General features: G+C 44.0%; 1 protein-coding gene across 10 annotated transcripts in view; it reads left to right on the plus strand.

Moving 5' to 3' along the window:
• Positions 1-18,690, plus strand: part of zdhhc14 (zinc finger DHHC-type palmitoyltransferase 14) — a 632,056-nt gene that overhangs the window by 481,851 nt on the left and 131,515 nt on the right. For all 10 annotated transcript variants that reach the window (XR_010963685.1, XM_067989121.1, XM_067989120.1 and 7 more), the window contains one exon: positions 15,104-15,178. Coding sequence is in view for 9 of the 10 variants with exons in the window: in XM_067989121.1 (XP_067845222.1) it covers positions 15,104-15,178 (75 nt within the window). In the remaining variant the exon portion in view is untranslated. The remainder of the gene's footprint in view (positions 1-15,103; positions 15,179-18,690) is intronic.

Below are 18,690 nucleotides of genomic sequence, written 5' to 3' on the forward strand. Positions count from 1 at the left end.
CTAATAATCCGGAGTCATGATTTCAATCCCACCATGGCAGCTGGGGAATTTAAATTCAATTAATTAAATAAAATCTGGAATTAAAAAAAAACTAGTTTCAGTAATGGTGGCCATGATTGTCGTAAAAACCCATCTGGTGCACTAATGCCCCTTAGGGGAGGAAACCTGCCATCCTTACCTGGTCTGGCCCACAGCAATGTGGTTGATTCTTAATCGCCCTCTGAAATGACTGAGCAAGACACTCAGTTGTACAACCTCGCTACAAAAAGTCATAATAAGAATGAAACCGGATGGACAACCTGGCATCGGACCACTAGGCACCGGACACGGCAAAGGCAAACCAAGCCCAGTCGATCCTGCAAAGTCCTCCTCACTAACATTTGGGGACTTGTGCCAAAATTGGGAGAGCTGTCCCACAGACTGACATAGCTATACTCACAGAATCATACCTTTCAGCCAACGTCCCAGACTTTTCCATCACCATCCCCGGGTATGTCCTGTCCCACCGGCAGGACAGACCTACCAGAGGTGGCGGCACAGTGATATACAGTCAGGAGGGAGTGGCCCTGGGAGTCCTCAACATTGACTCCGGACCCCATGAAATGTCATGGCATCAAGTCAAACACGGGCAAGGAAACCTCCTGCTGATTACCACTTACCGCCCTCCCTCAGCTGATGAATCAGTCCCCCTCCATGTTGAGCACCACTTGGAGGAAGCACTGAGGGTAGCAAGGGCACAGAATGTGCTCTGAGTGGGGGACCTCAATGTCCATCACCGAGAGTGACTCGGTAGCACCACTACTGACCGAGCTGGCCGAGTCCTGAAGGACATAGCTGCCAGACTGGGCCTGCGGCAGGTGGTGAGCGAACCAACACGAGTGAAAAACCTACTTGACCTCGTCCTCACCAATCTACGTGTCGCAGATGCATCTGTCCATGACAGTATTGGTAGGAGTGACCACCTCATAGTCCTCGTGGAGACAAAGTCCTGTCTTCGTACTGAGGACACCATCCAATGTGTTGTGTGGCACAATCACCGTGCTAAATGGGATGGATTTAGAACCGATCAACAGCTCAAAACTGGGAATCCATGAGGCGACGTGGGCCATCAGCAGCAGCAGAATTGTATTCCAGCACAATCTGTAACCTCTTGGCCCGGCATATTCCTCACTCTACCATTACCAACAAGCCAGGGGATCAATCCTGGTTCAATGAGGAGTGTAGACGAGCATGCCAGGAGCAGCACCAGGCATACCTAAAAATGAGGTGCCAACCTGGTGAGGCTAGAACTCAGGACTACATGCATGTTAAACAGTGGAAGCGACATTCTATAGACAGAGCTAAGTGATTCCACAACCAACAGATCAGATCAAAGCTCTGCAGTCCTGCCACATCCGGTTGTGAATGGTGGTGGACAATTAAACAACTAACGGGAGGAGGAGGCTCTGCAAACATCCCCATCCTCAATGATGGTGGAGTCCAGCACGTGAGTGCAAAAGAGAAGGCTGAAGCGTTTGCAACCATATTCAGCCAGAAGTGCCGAGTGGATGATCCATCCTGGCCTCCTCCCGATATCCCTATCATCACAGAAGCCAGTCGTCAGCCAATTCAGTTCACTCCATGTGATATCAAGAAACGGCTGAGTGCACTGGATACAGCAAAGGCTGTGGGACCCAACAACATCCCGGCTGTAGTGCTGAAGACTTGTGCTCCAGAACTAGCTGCGCCTCTAGCCAAACTGTTCCAGTACAGCTACAACACTGGCATCCACCCGACAATGTGGAAAATTGCCCAGGTATGTCCTGTCCACAAAAGCAGGACAAATCCAATCCGGCCAATTACCGCCCCATCAGTCTACTCTCAATCATCAGCAAAGTGATGGAAGGTGTCATCGACAGTGCTATCAAGCGGCACTTACTCACCAATAACCTGCTCACCGATGCTCGGTTTGGGTTCCGCTAGGACTACTCTGCTCCAGACCTCATTACAGCGTTGGTCCAAACATGGACAAAAGAGCTGAATTCCAGAGGTGAGGTGAGAGTGACTGCCCTTGATATCAAAACAGAATTTGACCGAGTGTGGCACCAAGGAGCCCTAGTAAAATTGAAGTCAATGGGAATCAGGGGGCAAACTCTCCAGTGGCTGGAGTCATACCTAGCACAAAGGAAGGCCAATCATCTCAGCCCCAGGGCATTGCTGCAGGAGTTCCTCAGGGCAGTGTCCTAGGCCCAAACATCTTCAGCTGCTTCATCAATGACCTTCCCTCCATCATAAGGTCAGAAATGGGGATTTTTGCTGATGATTGCACCGTGTTCAGTTCCATTCGCAACCCCTCAGATAATGAAGCAGTCCATGCCCGCATGCAGCAAGACCTGGACAACATCCAGGCTTGGGCTGATAAGTGGCAAATAACATTCGTGCCAGACAAGTGCCAGGCAATGACCATCTCCAACAAGAGAGAGTCTAACCACCTCCCCTTGACATTCAATGGCATTACCATCTCCGAATCCCCCACCATCAACATCCTGGGGGTCACCATTGACCAGACACTTAACTGGTCCAGCCACATAAATACTGTGGCTACAAGAGCAGGTCAGAGGCTGGGTATTCTGCGGCGAGTGACTCACCTCCTGACTCCCCAAAACCTTTCCCCCATCTACAAGGCACAAGTCAGGAGTGTGATGGAATACTCTCCACTTGCCTGGATGGGTGCAGCTCCAACAACACTCAAGAAGCTCGACATCATCCAGGACAAAGCTTGTTTGGCAACCCATATACCACCCTAAACATTCACTTTCTTCACCACCGGCGCACTGTGGCTGCAGTGTGTACCATCCACAGGATGCATTGCAGGAACTCGCCAAGGCTTCTTCGACAGCACCCCCTATACCCGCGACCTCTACCACCTAGAAGGACAAGAGCAGCAGGCACATGGGAACAACACCACCTGCACGTTCCACTCAAAGTCACACATCATCCCGACTTGGAAATATATCGCCGTTCCTTCATCGTTGCTGGGTCAAAATCCTGGAACCCCCTACCTAACAGCACTGTGGGAGAACCTTCACCACACGGAGTGCAGCGATTCAAGAAGGCGGCTCACCACCACCTTCTCAAGGCAATTAGTGATGGGCAATAAATGCTGGCCTCGCCAGCGACATCCACGTCCCATGAACGAATTTTTAAAAATGTGGAACATGACGTTTTTTATTCGGATGATGTCGCTGAGGGGCAGCATGTAGCCTAGAAATAGTAGATCTTTGGGAGACAGCAGAGTTAATTTTGTGGGGGAGAGAGCAGAAGCAGGAGATTTTCTGGCTACGATTGGATACGAAAAGTGGAAGCAGGCGAGAGCAGCCTCACTCAGCTGAACCACAGAGGAGAGGCTTTGGAAGAGGATAGTGTGGGCGACTATACCATAAGCAACAGACAGATCGAGAAGGATGAGGAGTGATAGTGCACCAGGGTCACAGTCACATAGGATGCCATTTGTGACTTTGATCAGGGCAGTTTCAGTGCTATGGCAGTGGTGGAAACCTGATTCGAGAGGTTCAAACTGGAGTTGCGGGAAAGATTCAAACGGTGGGAATCTGAAACGGTGGGAATACAAGAGTAAGGAAGTCTTGCTACAATTGTACAGGGCTTTGGTGAGACCGCACATTGATTACTGTGTACAGTTTTGGTTTCCTTATCTAAGGAAGGATATACTTGCCTTGGAGGCGGTGCAACGAAGGTTCACTAGATTCATTGCTGTAATGAGAGGGTTAGAATTATAGAATCATAGAAGTTTACAACATGGAAACAGGCCCTTCGGCCCAACATGTCTGTGTCGCCCAGTTTATACCACTAAGCTAGTCCCAATTGCCTGCACTTGGCCCATATCCCTCTATACCCTGGCTGGAATGTCTTGAACTGGGGGGCATGGTCTCAGGATAAAGGGTTGGCCATTTGAGACTGAAATTAGGAAGAATTTCTTCCCTCAGAGGGGCGTGGGTCTTTGGAATTCCCTACCCCAGAGGACTGTGGATGTTGAGTCGTTGAGTATATTCAAGGCTGAGATAGTTAGATTTTTGGGCTCGAGGGGAATCAAGGGATTATGGGAATCAGGCAGGAAAGTGGTGTTGAGGTCCAAGATCAGCAATGATCTTATTGAATGGCGGGGCAGGCTCGAGGAGCCGTATGGCCTACTCCTGCTCCTATTTCTTATGTTCTTAGATGGGCACAGATTTTGGATGTGACAAGATATTCATTGGTCTATTCCTGATCTTATGTTCCTTTCAGCCCGTTAAGCCCATTCCGTCATTCCGTTAGATTACGACTGAGCTGTATCTTAACTCCATTTTCCTGTCTTGGTTCCATACCACTTAATATCCTTACCTAACAAAAACTTATCAGTCTCAGGTTTGAAATTTCCAATTGACCTGGCCTCGACAATTTTTTTTTGAGAGAGAGTTCCAGATTACTCCCACCTGTGTTTCCTGCCACATTTTATTTCTTAGCAAAGAAAAAGTCCTGGACTAACAATGGTAACGATTCATAGTGAAAATGAAAACTCGTGTTTTTGATAACGAAACTTGTCATAGAGTCATAGAGTTATACAGCACGGATAGAGGCCCTTCGGCCCATCGTGTCCGCGCCGGCCATCAAGCCCTGTCTACTCTAATCCCATATTCCAGCAATTGGTCCGTAGCCTTGTATGCTATGGCATTTTAAGTGCTCATCCAAATGCTTCTTGAATGTTGTGAGGGTTCCTGCCTCCACAACCCTTTCAGGCAGTGAGTTCCAGACTCCAACCACCCTCTGGGTGAAAAAGTTCTTTCTCAAATCCCCTCTAAACCTCCCGCCTTTTACCTTGAATCTATGTCCCCTTGTTATAGAACCCTCAACGAAGGGAAAACGCTCCTCAGTATCCATCCTATCTGTGCCCCTCATAATTTTGTACACCTCAATCATGTCCCCCCTCAGCCTCCTCTGCTCCAAGGAAAACAAACCCAATCTTCCCAGTCTCTCTTCATAGCTGAAGCGCTCCAGCCCTGGTAACATCCTGGTGAATCTCCTCTGCACCCTCTCCAAAGCGATCACATCCTTCCTGTAGTGTGGTGACCAGAACTGCACACAGTACTCCAGCTGTGGCCTAACCAGTGTTTTATACAGCTCCATCATAACCTCCTTGCTCTTATATTCTATGCCTCGGCTAATAAAGGCAAGTATCCCATATGCCTTCTTTACCACCTTATCTACCTGTCCCGCCGCCTTCAGGGATCTGTGAACTTGCACACCAAGATCCCTCTGACCCTCTGTCTTGCCTAGGGTCCTCCCATTCATTGTGTATTCCCTTGCCTTGTTAGTCCCTCCAAAGTGCATCACCTCGCACTTTTCCGGGTTAAATTCCATTTGCCACTGTTCCGCCCATCTGACCAACCCATCTATATCGTCCTGCAGACTGAGGCTATCCTCTTCGCTATTTACCACCCTACCAATCTTTGTATCATCAGCGAACTTACTGATCATACCTTTTACATTCATATCCAAGTCATTAATGTAGACCACAAACAGCAAGGGACCCAGCACCGATCCCTGTGGTACCCCACTGGCCACAGGCTTCCAGTCACAAAAACAACCTTCGACCATCACCCTCTGCCTTCTGCCACTAAGCCAGTTTTGTATCCAAAGTGCCAAGGCACCCTGGATTCCATGGGCTCGTACCTTCTTGACCAGTCTCCTGTGGGGGACTTTATCGAAGGCCTTACTGAAATCCATGTATACCACATCCACTGCGTTACCCTCATCCACACGCCTAGTCACCCCCTCAAAAAATTCAATCAAATTAGTCAGACATGATCTTCCCTTGACAAAGCCATGTTGACTATCCCTGATTAATCCTTGCTTCTCCAAGTGGAGACTAATTTTGTCCTTCAGAATTTTTTCCAATAATTTTCCTACCACTGATGTTAGGCTCACTGGCCTGTAGTTCCCCGGTTTTTCCCTACTCCCCTTCTTGAATAATGGTACTACATTAGCAGTTCTCCAGTCCTCTGGCACATCCCCTGTGGCCAGAGAGGTTCTGAATATGTGTGTTAGAGCCCCCGCAATCTCCTCCTTTGCCTCACACAGTAGCCTGGGATACATTTCGTCCGGGCCTGGGGATTTATCCATTTTTAGGCCTGCTGAAACCGCCAATACCTTCTAAGTTTATTGCACTGAATGCTGTGGCAGGGACTTGGCAGAGAGTTAATAGAGGTGCAGTTACGGATTTTGGAAGGATTGTGGTCTTCAGAGGGATTCTCTTACTTTCTCCCCCCGCCCCTCCCCCCCCCCCCCCCCCAGCCGCTCTCTTTCTCCTCCCCCTCCCCCCCACAGCTGCTCTCTTTCTCCGCCCCCACAGCCGCTCTCTTTCTCCCCCCCTCCCCCCCCCCCCACAGTCGCTCTCTCTTTCTCCTCCCCCACCTCCCCCAGGCGCTCTCTTTCCCTCCCCCCCCCCCCCCCACCTCCACAGCTGCTCTCTTTCTCCTCCCCCACCCCCCCCACAGTCGCTCTCTTTTTCTCCTCCCACCCTCCCCCAGGCGCTCTCTTTCTCCTCCCCACCCCCCACCTCCCCCAGGCGCTCTCTTTCCCTCCCCACCCCCCCCAACCTCCACAGCCGCTCTCTTTCTCCTCCCCCCCCCCTCCACAACCGCTCTCTTTCTCCACCCACCCCCCCCAGCCGCTCTATCTTCCCCCCCCCCCCCCCCCCCCCGCCGCTCTCTTTCTCTCTCCCCGCACCCCCCCCAGCCGCTCTCCGCCACTGACCCCAGCCCCCCAGCCGCTTTCTTGCCCTTTTTCTTTGAAATACTATGCTATTCAGACAAAAAATTCAGACCTCTCAACTGGGACACCCCAGTTGGAAAACCTATGAAATTAATCCACTTTTTGAAAATGAGCTCTAATTGTGTATTACATGGCACTTAAAGAAAAGCTGCTCCTGCTCCTGGAATGAACCTAGAGGTATCTAAAGCGTAGAGTAGCAGAAAGAAAGTGTACTTTAGGCACTACAGATAAAGTGAAAACTAGAAGGTGTAAAGCGATTAACCCAGCATCAAACCTAAAGGTCAGGCTAGGGTGTGTGGCCCAACTAAGAGTTCTATATACAAATGCACAGAGTATAAGGAATAAATAAAATGAACTACAGGTTCAAATTCAAATTGAAGGGTGTGACATGATAGCTATTACTGAGACATGGCTGCAGGACGGTCAGGATTGAGAACTAAATATACCAGGTTATAAGGTCTATAGGAGAGATGGGGAAAATGGAAGAGGGGTAGGAGTAGCCTTAGTGATTAGAGATGAAATCACTTCAATAATAAAGAAGGATATAACCAGGGGTAAGCAGCCAACAGAGACCTTATGGGTTGAATTGAGAAATAGGAAAGGATCTAAGACTATAGTGGGAATTGTGTGTAGGACCCCTGGCAGCAGCTCTGAAGTGCTAGATTGTATAAATGCAGAGATTAGACAAGCATAGTGGTCTTAATGGGGGACTTTAACCGTCACATAGATTGGGAAAAGCAGACTAGCAACCGTCAGAAAGGTAGTGAATTTCTTGAGTGTGTTTGGGATAGTTTTCTACAGCAGTATGTCCTAGAGGCAACAAAGGGGCAAGCCATACTAGATTTAGTAATGAGTAATGAACCAAATTTAGTTAACAGCTTAACTGTGCATGAACATCTATCCAATAGCGATCATAGTAGTGTTCATTGTAGTGTTTGAAAGGGAATAAAGTGAGTCAGCTGCTAAGATTCTAGACTTAGATAAGGCCGACTTCAATGGGATGAGACAGAGACTGTTCACAGTAAATTGGGCAAATCTGTTAATGGGTAAAACGACTGATGATCAGTGGGAAATGTTTCAAGAAACATTTAACGTGATACAGAATCAGTTTATACCCCTGAGGGGCAAGAACTCTGCTTGCCAAAAAAAACAGCCATGGACAACTAAAGAGGTAAGGGACAGTATAAGATATAAGGAAAGGGCATACAAAAAGGCAAAAAATGGCACAGATCCTGGCAAATGGGAAAGCTACAAAGATCAACAAAGGGTCACAAAACAGATAGTAAGGGCTACAAAAAGAGAGTATGAAAAGAAACTTGCAAGGGATATCAAAACCAATACGAAGAACTTTTATAGTTATATTAGGAAAAAGAGGGTGGTCAGGAGCAGTGTTGGCCCCTTAAAAACTGAAAGTGGGGATACTGTCATTGACAGTGGGGAAATGGTGGACTGTTGAATAATTACTTTGCGTCAGTATTTACAGTCGAAAAAGAGGATAGCATCCCAAGAAAACTAATATTAAATCGGGGACAGGGACTCGATAAAATTAAGTAAAACAACAGTAATGAAGAAAATAATAGCACTAAAGAGTGACAAATCCCCAGGACCAGATGGTTTCTATCCCAGGGTTTTAAAGGAAGTAGGTGAGCACATTGCAGATGCCCTAACTATAATCTTTCAAAGTTCTCTAGATTCAGGAACTGTCCCTCTGGATTGGAAAATTGCACATGTCACTCTGCTTTTTAAGAAAGGAGAGAGAGGGAAACCAGGGAATTATAGACCAGTTAGCCTAACATCTGTTGTGAGGAAAATGCTGGAGTCTATAATTAAGGATAGGGTGAGTGAACACCTCGAGAATTTTCAATTAATCAGAGAGAGCCAGCATGGATTTGTGAAAGGTAGGTCGTGCCTGACAAACCTGATTGAATTTTTTGAAGAGGTGACTAAAGTAGTGGTCAGGGGAATGTCAATGGATGTTATTTATATGGACTTCCAGAAGGCATTTGATAAGGTCCCACATAAGAGACTGTTCGCTAAGATAGAAGGCCATGGAATCGAGGGAAAAGTACGGACTTGGTTAGGAAGTTGGCTGAGCGAAAGGCGACAGAGAGTAGGGATAATGGGAAGGTACTCACATTGGCAGGATGTGACTAGTGGAGTCCCGCAGGGATCTGTCTTGGGGCCTCAATTATTCACAATATTTATTAACGACTTAGATGAAGGCATAGAAAGTCTCATATCTAAGTTTGCTGATGACACAAAGATTGGTGGCATTGTAAGCAGTGTAGATGAAAACATAAAATTACAAAGCGATATTGAGTGGGCAAAACTGTGGCAAATGGAATTCAATGTTGGCAAATGTGAGGTCATCCACTTTGGATCAAAAAAGGATAGAACAGGGTACTTTCGAAATGGTAAAAAGTTAAAAAGAGTGGATGTCCAAAGGGACTTAGGGGTTCAGGTACATAGATCATTGAAGTGTCATGAACATGTGCAGAAAACAATCAATAAGGCTAATGGAATGCTGGCCTTTATATCTAGAGGACTGGAGTACAAGGGGGCAGAAGTTATGCTGCAACTGTACAAAACCCTGGTTAGACCGCACCTGGAGTACTGTGGGCAGTTCTGGGCACTGCACCTTCGGAAGGACATATTGGCCTTGGAGGGAGTGCAGCGTAGGTTTATTAGAATGATACCCGGACTTCAAGGGTTAAGTTACAAGGAGAGATTACACAAATTGGGATTGTATTCTGTAGAGTTTAGAAGTTAAGGGGTGATCTGATCGAAGTTTATAAGATATTAAGGGGAACAGATAGGGTGGATAGAGAGAAACTATTTCCGCTGGTTGAGGATTCTAGGAGTAGGGGGCACAGTCTAAAAATTAGAGCCAGACCTTTTCAGGAGTGAGATTAGAAAACATTTCTACACACAAAGGGTGGTAGAAGTTTGGAACTCTCTTCCGCAAACTGCAATTGATGCTAGCTCAATTGCTAAATTTAAAAGTGAGATAGATAGCTTTTTGGCAACCAAAGGTATTAGGGGATATGGGCCAAAAGGCAGTTAGATCACAGATCAGCCATGATCTTATCAAATGGCGGAGCAGGCTCGAGAGGCTGAATGGCCTACTCCTGTTCCTATGTTCCTAGGTCACAGGATCTGTGATATGCATGAAAAAGGTACAACCTTAATCATCGGTCATTGAATCATAGAATTATAGAATCATAGAAAGGTTGCAGCATGGAAAGAGGCCATTCGGCCCATCGAGTCCGCGCCGGCTGTATGCAAGAGCAATCCAGCTAGTCCCACTCCCCCGCCCTTTCCCCGTAGCCCTGCAAATTTTTTCCTTTCAAGTACCTATCCAGTTCCCTTTTAAAGGCCATGATTGAATCAGCCTCCACTACCCCCTCTGTCAGTGCATTCCAGATCTTAACCATTCGTTGTGTAAAAAGGGTTTTCCTCATGTCGCCTTTGGTTCTTTTGCCATTCATCTTAAATGTATGTCCTCTGGTCCTTGACCCTTCCGCCACTGGGAACAGTTTCTCTCTATCTGCTCTGTCTAGACACGTCATGATTTTGAATACCTCTATCAAATCTCCTCGCAACCGTCTCTGTTCCAAGGAGAACAACCCCAGCTTCTCCAGCCTATCCACGTAATTGAAGTCCCTCATCCCTGGAATCATTCTAGTAAATTTCTTCTACACCCTTTCTAAGGCCTTCACATCTTTCCTTATGTGTGGTGCGCAGAACTGGACACAATATTCCAGTTGTTGCCAAACCAGTGTTTTATAAAGGTTCATCATGACTTCCATACTTTTGTACTCTATGCCTCTATTTATAAAGTCCAGGATCCCGTATGCTTTTTTAACCACTTTCTCAACCTGCCCTGCCTCCTTCAATGATTTGTGCACATATATCCCCAGATCTCTCTGTTCCTGTACCCCTTTTAGAGTTGTTCCTTCTAGTTTATATTGTTCTTCTCCTCGTTCTTCCTACTGAAATGTATCACTTCAAATTTTGTGCATTAAATTTCATCTGCCACGTGTCCTATACACTGGCCTGTCTGTATCCTCTTGAAGTCTATCACTATCCTCCTCACTGTTTACTACCCTACCAAGTTTTGTGTGATCTGCAAATTTTGAAATAGTGCCTTGTACACCCAAGTCCAAGTCATTAATATATTATCAAGAAAAGCTGTGGTCCCAGCACTGAACAAAAAAATAAATAAAACAGGCCAAAGTTAAGTAATCTTTAGGATGTACAGTGTTTTATTATTATATTTAGTTATGGTTAAAAAGGCTATAATGAATTATACAGTATTTTACCATGCCGGGGATTGTTTCGAAATGACATCAAGCCAAGTCCTAAAATAGTTTTTCCAATGGGGAAATCCTTGTACATGCAGTTTCACATTTAAGTGGTGCAACTTTAAAGAGAGGAGCAGGGAGAGTTAGGGGTTCCGATACAGAAATCGCTACAAGTGGCAGGACTAAGTGATAAAGTTGTTTTTAATAAAGATCATATTGGAACCCTGGGTTTTATAAGTAGTAGTATGGAACACAACAGCAAAGACGTAATGCTAAATCTTTATATTTAGGCTGCAGTTAGAATGTTTATTGAGGAACAGAATTGAAAAAAACCTGGTTATGTTAAACTTGCATAGAACCTTGGTTAGATCACACGTAGAGTACTGTGCACGATTCTGGTCTCCATATTACAAACAGGATACAGAGGCACTGGAGAAGATTTACAAGGATGATACCAGAACTCAGAGATTAGCACTATCAGGAGAGACTGAACAGGCTAGAAAAGAGAAGGCTGAGGGGTGAACTAATAAAGGACTTTAAAATTATGAGGGGGTTTGATAGGGTAGACGTAGAGAAGATGTTTCCACTTGTGGGAGAGTCCAAAACTAGGGATCATAAATATAGTCACTAATAAATCAGGAGAAATTTCTTTACCCAGAGAGTGGTTAGAATGTGGAACTTGCTACCACATGGAGTAGTTTAGCTGAATATCATAGATACATTTAAGGGGAAGCTAGATAAATACATGAGGGAGAAAGAAATAGAAGGCTATGCTGATAGGGTGTGATGAAGCAGAGTCGGAGGAGGCTCGTGTGGAGCGTAAAAACTGACATATACCAGTTGGGCTGAATTGTCTGTTGGGGACCGAGTGCAACATATCAAAATTTGCAGATGATACAAAGATGGGAGGGAAAGTAGAGAGTGAGGAGGACATAAAAAACCTGCAAGGGGATATAGACAGGCTGGGTGAGTGGGCGGAGATTTGGCAGATGCAATATAATATTGGAAAATGTGAGGTTATGCACTTTGGCAGGAAAAATCAGAGAGCAAGTTATTTTCTTAATGGCGAGAGACTGGAAAGTACTGCAGTACAAAGGGATCTGGGGGTCCTAGTGCAAGAAAATCAAAAAGTTGGTATGCAGGTGCAGCAGGTGATCAAGAAAGCCAACGGAATGTTGGCTTTTATTGCTAGGGGGATAGAATATAAAAACAAGGAGGTATTGCTGCAGTTATATAAGGTATTGGTGAGACCGCACCTGGAATACTGCATACAGTTTTGGTCTCCATACTTAAGAAAAGACATACTTGCTCTCGAGGCAGTACAAAGAAGGTTCACTCGGTTAATCCCGGGGATGAGGGGGCGGACATATGAGGAGAGGTTGAGTAGATTGGGACTCTACTCATTGGAGTTCAGAAGAATGAGAGGCGATCTTATTGAAACATATAAGATTGTGAAGGGTCTTGATCGGGTGGATGCAGTAAGGATGTTCCCAAAGATGGGTGAAACTAGAACTAGGGGGCATAATCTTAGAATAAGGGGCTGCTCTTTCAAAACTGAGATGAGGAGAAACTTCTTCACTCAGAGGGTGGTAGGTCTGTGGAATTTGCTGCCCCAGGAAGCTGTGGAAGCTACATCATTAGATAAATTTAAAACAGAAATAGACAGTTTCCTAGAAGTAAAGGGAATTAGGGGTTATGGGGAGCGGGCAGGAAATTGGACATGAAGCTGAGTTCGGATCGGTCAATGCCCTGTGGGTGGCGGAGAGGGCCCAGGGGCTATGTGGCCGGGTCCTGCTCTGACTTCTTGTGTTCTTTAGATTTGTGGTTGGGATCAGATCAGCCATGATCTTATTGAATGGCGGAGCAGGCTCGAGGGGCCGATTGGCCTACTCCTGCTCCAATTTCTTATGTTCTTATGTTCTTATGTGTTGTAATTTCTATGTAATTCTATGTAATTTATTATTACCATGAGGTTTGTTATTTTGCATGTGAATATAATGTTTGCATTTGAATCGGAAGAAAATTGGTTTTTAAAGAAGTAAATAGCAGCAACAAAAGGCTCATGGAGGGGACAATTGGAGTTTGAAATGAATGCTTAAAATAAACATTCTGAATGTATGTACAAGGGGTTTTATAACACTATGATTTGCCATTACGGTATTGCTGTCTCAAAGGTGACGTAATTGGTATTTCCGAATTAACAACAATTTGTATTTATATAGCACATTAAAAGTGCCCCAAAAGGATACCAAGTTGAAAGATGACCAAAGGCTTGGCTGAAGTGGGGGGTTTAAAATGGCTTCTAAAGGCAGAAAGAAAGCAGCAAACTGTTGGAGAGGTTTGAGAAGGGGATTTCAGAAAGTAGTACTAAGAGGCTGAAGGTTCTGCCACCAATGTTTGAGAACAGGAGGGTGGAGTCAGGAAACTGAAGGGGACAGAAGGGGAAATATGGTGAGATAAGACTGCAGAAGGATTTGTGGATGAGGATAAGAATTTTAAATTGCAATTTGTTGGGAAAACAGGGAGTTCAGCAGTGAAGGGACTTAATGTGGGACAAAATGCAGATGGAGTAGTTTTGAACAAGTTGGAATTTATGGAAGGTGGAGGTCAGTTGGCTGATGGGAAGGGTGTAAGAGAAATTGAATCCAGAGGTGGCAAAAGCATGGACAAGTGTTTCAACTGTGACGTAAGAACAGAGGTGTACAATGTTGTCAAGGTGAAAATAAGCATTGTTGGTGATAGATGGATTAGGGGACTTGAAGGGTCAACAAGGAAGCCAAAGTTTTGCAGTCTGGTTCAGTCTGAACAAGCAGACAGTAGGGTTTAATTTAATTTTAATTTCCTTAAAATTAGGATTTTAAAAAAAATTGAGGATTAACTCCCTCTGCCTTTTTTTCTATTCCTTCATGTCCTTGGCACACATGTTAAATCAGGACAGTAAAGCAATTTGACTCTGTTAATGCCACTCTAAGCTATTTGACAGAAGATGAATAAGATTGCCGTAAGGATTTTTTTTCACTTCCTATGGTGAACTGCCTGGCTTCACTTGGTGCTTCCCCACAGTAACTTTGTTGAAACTGGGAACTCAGCAGTGTGGACAGAACCTGTATTCCATCACTCTGTGAATCATGCACTGGCATTACTCAGCAATTCAATTGTAATTTGTGAAACCTTAAATTTGTGGCAGTGGCCTTGTCTGTAGCTTAAATGATTGTGTACCAAAATCACCATTACCTAGGCTTGCAAAACACTGTACTAAGAATGTTGAAATGGGAACTTTACAGGTCTAATGAAACATCATAAGTGCATTTCCAGCAGCATTGTGGTTAAGTATGAGAAAATCCCTTGTACATACATTCAGAATGTTTGTTTATTTTAAGCATTCATTTCAATGTAGTATAGGAGTGCTGAGGTCAATTGTTGTACCCTTATTTCAGTTCAGCACAGACTGAGGATCAATCCTGGGATTTTACAGGTCTGATCCGTATATGTCAGCTACTCACTGCTGTAACCAGCTGAGGCATTGGAGAGCTTACACCAGTACCCAAATTATCTGTTATGTTCTTAGCCATTGATCTCATTTACAATTTAAAGTTTGGTGGGAATGCTGTGTTATTAAGTAATGGCTAATGGTAGCTTTGAGACCAATTATGCAAATGTATCACTGCTGTGGACTGGATGGTCCCACCAGTTTGAATTTTAGGCCTACATAGGCCAAGCAATAGATAAAATGAGAATAAAATTGAAACGGTAAATTGGATCCTTTCTCCCATGCTTTGTCTTGTTTTTGGAACTGTTAGAAATTTTAAAAAGAAGGGAAATGGCATTAGTTTGTCATTGGCCTGTCTCTTGGCTGCAAAGGTTTCTAAAAGCTTAAATTTCTCTTACACTAAACCTCAATTCCTACCCTTGCATCTAGACACATAAGGCAAGAATAAAAAATACACTCTGTCACTGAATTCTTAAGTGCAACATTTGTTTCATATTTTCAGGATGTAGGTGGTGGATGGTGTGAAGCAACAAATGCTCAGGGAGTGACTGGACTTGTTCCAACAGACTATGTGGAGGTGAGTAGTTTCCTCTTTATAACAAAGCTCATGGTGGAAGTGTTGGATCTTACTTTTACATCTGAAGTTCTGAACCCAGTTATTTGTTCCAGTTTTTATATTTTTATACGGGATCCGTAGACAGAATACATCATTGTTCCTCATTCGTTCATGCTCCACAAATGGGGGAGAATAGGGGAAATTGCAAAGCATTCCTTCAGATTTTTTTCCCTCTCATATTCATGTGAGTCACATGAATTCCTCTAGTCTGTACTTGCCTTGTCTGGATTTCTATGGCAGTTCTCTTTTTCCTGTTGTCAGCAGCAGATAAAACGCTTCACATGGGAGGAAATTCATCTCGCTATTTATTTAGTTCTTTTCAAATTATCTAATTGTGTCGAATGGTCATTTAACATAGCTTTGCATTCCTTTTGAAACAAGTTTTTATAAGGTTTGTAGTTTTATGGCTGTTTTTACAGTTCTTGGTGTTGATACTCTTAACTTTGGAGCATTTAGAAAAAAACTTTTGTGCATTAAATTCTTCACCTGAGATGTATCAAATCAACGTTATTGCTCCACTTGAAGATTAATACTAACCATTTCAATTTGGTGTCAGTAACTGAATTTAAAAGTTGCATCATTTTTCACCAAGCTTTATCAGCAAGTTGGTGTTTGCACAGACTTCAAACATTGTATTTTGCAAACTCTCAAAGCTCATAGAAAACACTTAACTCATTTGAAATATCTATTTTATACTCTATATTCATTTAGTATTTTAAAATTTCCTTCTGCTGATCCCTTGTCCTGTTTGCTAATTTTTCTGCCCAGTTTTAATTGGCACCATATCCTTGACAAAGTAGATAGAGAGAAACCGTTCCCATTGCCGGAAGGGTCAAGAACCAAAGGGCATAGATTTAACATAATTGGCAAAAGAACCAAAGGTGACATGAGGAAAATCTTTTTTACACAGCGAGTGGTTAAGATCTGGAATGCACTGCCCGAGGGGGTGGTGGAGGTCGATTCAATCATGGCCTTCAAAAGGGAACTGGATAAGTACTTGAAAGGAAAAAATTTGCGGGGATAGGGTGAGGGGGTGGAACTAGCTGGATTGCTCTTGCATAAAGCCGGCGTGGACTCGATGGGCTGAATGGCCTCCTTGCGTGCTGTAACCTTTCTATGATTCTATGATTTATACCCAAGTCCAGGTCATTTATATATATCAATGATATACCCATAATCAAAAAGAGCAGTGATCCTAATACCGACCCCTCTTGTTGGAGATAGTCATTGCATAGCACTTGTGTGGTGTTAATGTTACTTGCCACTTATCAGTCCAAGCATGTTGTGCATGAAGAAATAATGAGGAAGACAATATTAGATTCTCTACCTTTTATTATCGTGTCCCTCAAACTTAGTTTATCCTCAGTATGCAAAGCTCTTTCCTTACCCCTGGAGTGGCTTGGAGTTCAGGTCTTGCTGCATGCAGGTATGGATTGCTTCATTATCTGAGGAATTGCGAATGGAGCTGAACACTGCAATCATCAGCGATCAGTCCCACTTCCGACCTTATGGAGGGAAGGTCATTGATGAAGCAGCTGAAGATCACTGGGCCTCGGACGCTACTCTGAGGAACGCCCGCAGCAATGTCCTGGGGCAGTATTGGGAAATATTATATGGGAAACTACACTTTGTAGATGAATGGAATCCTGACAGGATGAGGGAGACTTGGGGAAACTTCCTGCAGTTCAGGGGAATCATTTCTTGGGACAGTTGAAGCGTGTCCAATGGTAGAGATTTTGGCTGTAGCAGGAAGGACATATATGTATGTATATCAACATTAAGCTATGGAATTACCCATTTTATTTCGTGAATGGCTTTGTAAAGTTCTGTTGTGCATGAAGAAATAGTGAGGATAGATTCTCTACCTTTTATTATCGTGTCCCTCAAACTTAGTTTATCCTCGGTATGCAAAGCTCTTGCCTTACTCCTGGAGTGGCTTGGAGTTTAGTTTTAAATAGATTTAATCTCTTGTGCTTGCTGCATCTATAAGAAAAACTGTTGAGGATTAAGAACTACAAGGCTAAATTACATGGTTTTCACAAGTACAGGGAGGAAAATTACTCAAAGGGACAGTACCCTGGGATTTCTTCATATGACTACATTTGGAAAAGAGGAAGATTGCATTTAATTGAGGAGGAAGTAGAGCAGGGCTGTTCGATGATACCGGGACACGGGATTTCCGTGAAATGCTTCCATGACTTAACTTTAACAGGAATGCAGCTCATTTATCCCCAGATCGATTTGTTTCACCTGTTGCTTTTTTATTTCTGATGTATGTATACTTTTCTCCCCCACACTAGTGTTGAATATTAATGTTTGCCCCTTCTATGAAATAGTTAAAAAGGTAAAGAAGTGATACATTGCAAAATTGCTGTAATTCATTCATAGAATCATACAGTCATAGAATCATACAACCACAGAAGGAGGCCATTCAGTTCATCGTGCCCGTGCTGGCTCTTTGAAAATCAGTGCAGAGGAGATTTACCAGAATGGTACCAGGAATGAGGGACTTCAGTTATGTGGAGGGACTAGAGAAGCTGGAATTGTTCTCCTTCGAGCAGAGAAAGTGAAATGGAGATTTAATAAGAGCTGTTCAAAATTAGGAAATGTTTTGATAGAGTAGATAGGGAGAAATTGTTTTCACTGGCAGGAGGGTCACAACCAGAGGACACAGATTTAAGGTAATTGGCAAAAGAACCAGGGGGGAGATGGAGAATTTTTTTTACTGAGCGAGTTATGATGACTTGGAATGCATTGCTTGAAAAGGTGGCCGAAGCAGATTCAATAGTAACTTTCAAAAGGGAATTGGATATATATTTGAAAAGGAAAAATTTGCAGGACTAGGGGGAAAGAGCAGGGGAGTGAGACTAATTGGATAGCTCTTTCAAAGAGCCGGCACAGGCACGATGGGCCGAATGACCTCCTTCTGTTCTGTATGATTCTATGATATTGGCCTTGGAGAGGGTGCAGGACTAAAAGGGTTAAATTATGAGGACAGTTTGCAAAGACTAGACTTGTATTCTCTCGAGTATAGAAGATTAAGGGGTGAACTAATTAAGGTGTTTAAGATGATTAAAGGATTTGATAGGGTAGAGAGAGAGAAACTATTTCCTCTGATGGGGTGTCCAAAACATGGCGCATAACCTTAAAATTAGAGCTAGACCGTTCAGGGGTGAAGTCTTCTTCATGCAAGGGTAGTAGAAGTCTGGAACCAAAAAGCTGTTGAGGTTAGGTCAATTGAAAATTTCAAAACTTAGCTTGATAGATTTATGTCAGACAAGAATATTAAGGGATATGGAACCAAGGCAGATAAATGGAGTTAAGATACAGATCAGTCATGATCTAATTGAATGGTGGAACAGGATTGTTTACTCCTGTTCCTATGTAACAGTACAGCAAAAAAAATTACCTTGCCTTTTCTGTTTTATTGTGATTTCCCGAACTTCTTAAAGTGTGAACATGAAATCCCTCCA

This window comes from Heptranchias perlo, chromosome 8 (assembly GCF_035084215.1).
Source record: "Heptranchias perlo isolate sHepPer1 chromosome 8, sHepPer1.hap1, whole genome shotgun sequence".
Taxonomy (NCBI): Eukaryota; Metazoa; Chordata; class Chondrichthyes; order Hexanchiformes; family Hexanchidae; genus Heptranchias; species Heptranchias perlo.